Source organism: Temnothorax nylanderi, unplaced genomic scaffold (genome assembly GCF_030848795.1).
Source record: "Temnothorax nylanderi isolate EJ_2023f unplaced genomic scaffold, tnyl_v1.0 TNYL_tig1080_pilon, whole genome shotgun sequence".
Taxonomy (NCBI): domain Eukaryota; kingdom Metazoa; phylum Arthropoda; class Insecta; order Hymenoptera; family Formicidae; genus Temnothorax; species Temnothorax nylanderi.
In genome coordinates, this window is record NW_027250142.1 from 9944 (window position 1) to 16875 (window position 6932).

At 50.2% G+C, this 6932-nt stretch overlaps 1 protein-coding gene across 1 annotated transcript; it reads right to left on the reverse strand.

The window, feature by feature from the left end:
* Positions 1 to 688: 688 nt before the first annotated feature.
* On the reverse strand, positions 689 to 4338 carry LOC139786577 (uncharacterized). The gene is made up of 3 exons (XM_071725728.1): positions 4005 to 4338; positions 984 to 2704; positions 689 to 916 (listed from the first exon to the last, which is right to left on the reverse strand). The coding sequence occupies exons 1-3, from the start codon at positions 4336 to 4338 to the stop codon at positions 689 to 691; spliced, it is 2283 nt and encodes a 760-aa protein (XP_071581829.1).
* Between the last annotated feature and the right edge of the window lie 2594 nt (positions 4339 to 6932).

Sequence of the window (6932 nt, forward strand, 5' to 3'; positions counted from 1 at the left end):
CGCAACAGATCGAGCAAAGTGAAAGTGACCAACTCAATATCCGTCGATGTGAGTTCGACTTCTACGACCTGATCCTGCAGATGCTCGTCAGACAACGAAATCAAAACCTCCGTATCTTTGAGTTGACTGTCCTTGAGTTGACTGTCCATGGCACTCTTTATCTCTCAATATAAACGTACGGCGCGAGCAACGACTATCGACGTTCTCACGCTTTCGGAAAAAAATTCAAACTTCAAACTAACAATCTAATTGTGGAAAGATTCGTAAAGTGTCTGTCGGGGCGCGGGGGAGGATGTGGAACGCGCGGGAAATGCCGTAAGCGGTATGGTGAGGGGATGGCGTTGGCAGAGGGGTACCTATGACGTTGGATGACACGCGCGAGACGCGTGATCATACTTCGTCACGACTGCTTTCCTCCCTAGGGCGGAAAGTGAGGCGGTGCCCCTCTGCCGACGCCATCCCCTCGCCCACCGCTTACAGCATTCCCCGCGCGTTCCACATCCTCCCCCCGCGCCCCGACAGACACACCATGTTTTAGAATCCCTATAGCCTATCTACTTACGAAGAAGTCGGATCCAGCTCGAGCAGGAGGTGGGCAGATCCCACTCAGGAGTTGAATCGACGAGATGAACGGTAGCTTTACGCGCTTCGGAAGATACCGTTTGTAAAATGTCCTTTTCGATAGGAGTCAGGGGGATCGGCCACGAGGCCGGGGATGTGCTAAGCCACCGGGGCCCAGACCACCATAATTCATGATTGACGAGATCGGCGGCAGTAAAACCGCGCGAAGCGCAGTCGGCAGGATTTTCCTGGGAGCGAACGTGTTGCCAACGTACGGTCGGAAGGCGCGTCTGCACCTCGGAGACGCGGTTCGCGACATAGGAATTCCATCGGGATGGATGTTGTTGAAGCCAAGCTAATACGATTTGGGAATCAGTCCATCCAAATAAGAGAGCTCGCATCAAGCGCGTGGTGTTTCTTACCCATTCTATCAATCGAATTAATAGAACGACGGCGTTAAGTTCCAACCGTGGAACGCTAACGGTTTTCAATGGCGCGACTTTCGTTTTGGCCGCGAGGAGGATGACTTGAATGTTAGAGGGAGAATGCACAATTCGGAGGAAAACTACCGCGGCGTAAGCGCGAGTGGAGGCGTCCGCGAAGCCGTGCAATTCAACATCGAGTTTATCTTGACGCATCCCTGTCCATCGAGGAATGCGTATTTTGCTAATATTAGGCAAGTCTGAAACGTAATTGATCCAATGATGCAGAAGATCATCGGGGATGGGAGCATCCCAATCAATTTTACGGAGCCAGAGCTCTTGCATCAACATCTTGGCCGCAATGACTATCGGTGACGCCCAGCCGAGGGGGTCATACAGCTTTGCAATAAATGATAAAACGGAGCGCTTAGTATGAACTGTCACGGCGTATGGCGAAATTACGAAACGAAACGAGTCATCGCGCGGAGACCAAGACAGGCCGAGGACCTTGAGCGTGTCATCGCGATTGATCGGATAGTCCGAGGATTCCCGTTGGTCCTCTGGAATATCCGTCAAAAGTTCGGCTGAATTCGCGGCCCATTTTCGAAGGGGAAAACATCCGCGATTCATTATGCCCACGAGTTGCTTGCGCTTTTCGAGCAGAGACAGAAGGTCGTCTGCTCCGAAAAGAACATCATCGACGTAGGTCGACTCTTCGATTATAGTGACCGCGTCGGGGAAGTCTTTACCTTCGTCGCGAGCTAATTGGAGAAGGGAGCGCTGTGCGAGAAAAGGCGAAGGTTTTTGCCCGTAGGTCACGGTGAGTAAGCGGTAAAGCCGAATCAACAGACTGTCGGGAGGACGCCAAAGAATTCGTTGATAGTCCGCGTCATCCCGATGCACTAGTATTTGTCGGAACATTTTAGCAATGTCAGCCATGTACACGTACCGAAAGAGTCGCCAGCGCAGGATTATCGCGGCAATGTCTTGTTGAAGTTTAGGTCCCGCCATTAGGAAATCATTGAGCGAGGTTTTGTCGGCCGATGCGCTTGAGGCGTTAAACACAACGCGTAACTTGGTCGTTGTACTCGATTCGCGTAAAACAAAATGATGCGGGATGTATATCGGGAGATAAGGGGGGCGCTCGTCCGCCCGCACTGCCTCCATGTGCCCCATCGATTCGTATTCCCTTAGAAAATCGTGATACTGCGCGGCGATTTCTGGTTTCCGCGAGAGTCGGCGCTCCATATTGGAGTACAGAAAGGAAGCCTTTCGAAATGTGTCGCCGATGCGAGGGGGGCCGTTTTTGAACGGCAAACGCACAATGTAGCGTCCTTGTGAATCGCGAGAATGAGTCGTCGCAAAATGCCTCTCGCAACGTTCGTCCTCTTCGGTGAGAGGAGTTCGAGAGGGGATACTTTTGTCCTCCCAAAAACTTTGAATTAAGGAATTCGTATCCTCGCAGGATACGCAATTCAGGACAGAAGCGGACTCTCCGGCCGGGCGTGCAGGGCCGACGGGACCGGAGAGGATCCATCCGAAAATCGTAAGCTGGCCCGTCGGTGTGCCGACCGGGCCTTGACGTAGGCCGTCGAGTAGCAGGGACCCGTATAAATCCGCTCCAATGAGGACATGAATCGGGTGATTACAGGAGGGATCAGGATCTGCTAAGTGTAAATCGCGTAGATGCGGCCACATTGCGGCAGGCTTCGTTTGAGAGGCTGTATACGAAGTGATTCTTTGATATACGTAGCCCGAGAAGAGGAATATCGGTCCCTGTTTGTCGCAGGGCGCGAGAGTAAGATTAACTTGTGACCGCGCGACTCCATTAAATTTTTCGCCAAAACAATGTATTTTCAACGCGGCACGATGACGCCTGGTTCGCATTGTCTGACAAAGAGATTCTGATATGAAACTGTATGTCGAGCCCTGATTTAGCAGTGCACGCACCTTAAACGTACGGCCCTCGATTGTACTTAGACTAACATACGCGGTGGCGAGAAGTACATGAGGCGGCTGCTTTACCTCTCGAGAAGCATGCACGGTTTGAACGGACGCTGAGGGCGCGGCCGGTGACTCGGAGGCAGCGGCGACTGACACAGCTGACGGAGCTGAGGACAGCGAATTAATCGCGGAAAGCGTACATGGGTTACTATGTTCTGCACCCTCGCTGTGAAGCAGTGAATGGTGTGCTTGACGGCATCGATTGCAACGTCCTTTACTCGGACAATTCTTTAAATAATGCTCGGTCCTCAAACAATTGAAGCAACATTTATGCTGTCGCGCGACGAGTCGACGCTGCTCAACCGGCAGACTTAAAAATTTATCACACTTTGTCAGACCATGGTTTCCGGAACAACGGACGCATTTGACGGGCGACACATTATTCACCGAAGTACGTGCTTTACCGCGTGAATTATTCGGCGCAGAGTCGGATTGCGAAGGGTAATCCGTGAGACCGCGAATGCGGAGAGTCATGAAATCATGAATCTCCTTATACGTAGGGTAGGCATCCGTGTCGCCTCGTTTAAGATGCCATTCATTTCGCGTTCGCGGACTGAACTTTTGCGAGATAATATAAACTAGGAGGTCGTCCCACGCATCGACGGGACGTTCGAAAGTCGTTAACGCGGCGAGAGATGCGGACACTATCGCGAAGTTTTTTCAACTCGGTCACGTTCTCGTTTTTCATTTTCAGTAAGTCGGCGAACGAATGGATATGCGCGTAAATAATCGCGTTGCGGTTGTCGTATTTGTTGGTAAGAAGTTGCCAAGCTGCCTCGTAGTTCGCGTCAGAAATTTGAATGTTATTAATCAACGACGCGGCCTCGCCGGAGAGGCTCGCTTTCAGATAATGTAATTTTTGCGTTCTTTTCAACAATTCACTGTTTGCTACGAGAGACTCGAAGATTCCGCGAAAATTTTCCCATTCAGCGAAAGCACCAGAAAAGTTCGGAAGCGAGATACGAGGCAGATGCAATGACACTCCGGAGTGCGCGTCACGATAAGAAGACTCGTTACCTCGATACGGCGCGCTCGGGGCGTCGTTACTTAATCTACCGATGACGTCTTGTAGGTGGTCCACTGCGTCGAAGTAGGCTTCCTCGGCGGCGAGAATTTCCTCTTGTTGAAAGTAGGGGGTCGACTTCTTCTCCTCCGCCGAAGCCGTCTGCAGAATCTGGATATGAAGGGCTCGAGTTTGCGCCCAGAGCGCTTCCAAGTTCGTCAGTCTCCCTTTCGTCTTGGGGAGGGTGACCTGAGCCTTGGCAAGCTTCTTAAAATTCGTCAGCGATCGCGTGAGCGTAGCAATCGTATCGCCTTGGGCGATGAGGAGGTTCTTGAGATCCAGAGACATGTTGGCGAGATGTCTGGATCTTATCGACAACGATCTGACACCGGGGTGTCAATCTAATAGAAGAGCGAAGACGCTCTTGCACGACTCCGCGGCGAGAAGCGGGGCGATACTCGCGGGAGTCAGGGACATATGGAACGTCTCAGCGCAGACCGCCCGTCGGGTGGCGGTGAGCGTATCTCAACGCGGTGGAGATCACGCAGGAGCCGCAGGAGCAGAGCAAAACCGGGAGCACCGGGTTTTGTATGCACAGGGGGCACCGATCTTTAGCGAGCGGGTGCAGAACGCTCGTGGTCGAACAGGAGGTGTGCTCCTGTGCGATTCAGTGGCGAGCAGCAAGGCGATACTCGCGGGCGCCAGGGCCGTATGAAACGTCGCAGCAGAGCGCCCGTCGGGCGGCGGATGCGTAGCGTAATGGCACGATCCTGTTGCTGGAGGTCACGCAGGAGCCTCCGGAGCACTTCACAAAAACACAAGGCACCAATCTTTAGGAGAGCGGGTGCAGAGCGCTCAATGTTCGGAGTGAGCCACGGAGTCGAGGGCACGTATCGCGAAGTACCCGATGAACCGGTAATGACTGTCCGATCACACCGTGATGGGCGACGGTTCGAACGGCGAACTCCTTTTTCTCGCGAGTCTAGTGAGCGCGACGGTCCGTGGTCTCGGAGCAGCACAACGCGATCACTATTGAGGCGGTCGAACTGTCTATGCCGGTCTTTTAATCACTGATCCGGCTCGAAGGACCATTAAATGTTAGTGGACCGCTCGAAGTTTTCGCGGAGCGCGCCGAGGAAAGCACAAGAAAATAAGAGTCAGGTTTCTCGTGTAAAACGAGACAAGAGTCACTTTATTTAAAACGGGTTACACTGTCTGACATATGCGCGTTTCAATTTCGCACTCGCTATTTCAATACTAAATTCTACTCCGTTTTCTCGACGGCGATAAATACAAGTATCGCGTACGATTTGTGATGGCTCACTGCCGTCCCGGCCGGAGCAGGCAAGGGATCGCGGCCGGAGCTTCGCGTTAGGCCGCGAGGAATTCGGTGACGTGAGAAACGCTGATTGGTCGCGGTGCTTGCGATCACGCGAGAAACACCTGTGAGCCGTTTGCTCGAAAACACCAAAAAAAAGGGGGGGAAGTAAACCGTCGCGGTTTGGAGCCATTCGAGCGATCTCGAAGAATGTTTGCTTTCACGAAGAATATTCACTTCGCGAATATTCATTTATTCGATTCGCAACAAATTAGTTTTTGAAATATAAAAGAAACATAATTTTTGTAGTAAAGAAAACATAATTTTTAGAGTTGTATGAACAACAATTTCTTATTTGTTTTAATAATATTTATTTTGTTATACAATCATATTATAAGTAGTAACTAATACAATAAACTTTTAGTATTATGAATAATGTTTGATACCAGTAATATTACTTTTTACTTTTAGGTTAATGAACAAGTTTTTTCAAGTTACATACACAACATTTTCATAGTTACAAGAACCTAAGTATGATACTTATGGAAACAAAATTTTCGTAGTTACAAGGACTTAAGTATGATACTTATAAAAATAAAATTTTTATTGTTATAGGAACAGAAAAAACGAAGTTATACGAACTAAACACATATTACTTATAATTTTATTAAAAGATATAATAGTAAATTTCTTATAAATTTGTTTCAAAATACTTGTCATTTATTGCTCTTTTTGTAAGACTTGGAAAATCACTTTTACTTAAAACTAAACTCAAAGGCTATATACATGTAACATAAAATATAAGTAGTGAGGTAATAGCTACTTCGAACCCCAGATAGTGTAGAGAGGGGTCGGGGGGCGCGCAAACACGGGGGGAATGCCGTAAGAGGTTGGCGAGGGGGCCGAGGGAAGGTGTAAAGGTTCATCGGTGGGGGGGACGCGCGGGGGGAAAAGTCCCTAGGCAAGGTACTAGTACTTGTATGTTCAGCGGGAGGGAGGGAGCGGGGGGGAAAGTCCCTAGGCAAGGTACTAGTACTTATAGGGTCAGCGGGAGGGAGGGACGCGGGGGGCAAAATCCCTAGGCAAGGTACTAGTATTTATAGGTACTTATAAGACGTAAATTCCCTAGGCAAGTAATTAGGAATTTTGCACCGCAGTGTTGACCTGGGAGTCGGGGTGGGGGGGATCGTCGAACCCGGGCGCTCCGAGGGGGCGCTCAGAGCGGCGGTTCCGCGTTATCGACCGAGGGCGGAAATCGCGCGATTCCGAAAAAAAAGAGGAGACCGCGTTATCGACCGTGCGCGGAAATCGCGCGTCCTCCCGAAGGAAGAGGAGCGTCGCGTCGTTGACCGCGGCGGCGCGCGTCCGTCGGTCGTCGCGCGCTTCTTTGGGCGGTATTCATAGTCCGTTCTCAAAGCAGTACTTAAGACTGCCTTGATGAAGACCGTCTTATCCAAATCAGATCATCTCGAGAATGCTACATTTCATAGTGACGAAACAAGACGGTCTTTGCGAAGAAGTTCTTGCCTAAGAAGTTCTTATTTGATTTAGAGTCAACTTCGCGAAGATATGCTTAAAATAGTGCTTATTTAGGAATCGGCTGTTTCCGTGATATTTCTGTACG

Bases quoted from the DNA above. Each gene is read 5' to 3' on its own strand.
- LOC139786577 (XM_071725728.1), bottom strand. From the start codon at position 4,338: ATGTCTCTGGATCTCAAGAACCTCCTCATCGCCCAAGGCGATACGATT. The intron at 2,705-4,004 runs GTAACGAGTCTT...CTTCGTATACAG, and splicing joins CCCGAGCGCGCCGTATCGAG to CCTCTCAAACGAAGCCTGCC. The intron at 917-983 runs GTAAGAAACACC...AAATCGTATTAG, and splicing joins TAATTCGATTGATAGAATGG to CTTGGCTTCAACAACATCCA.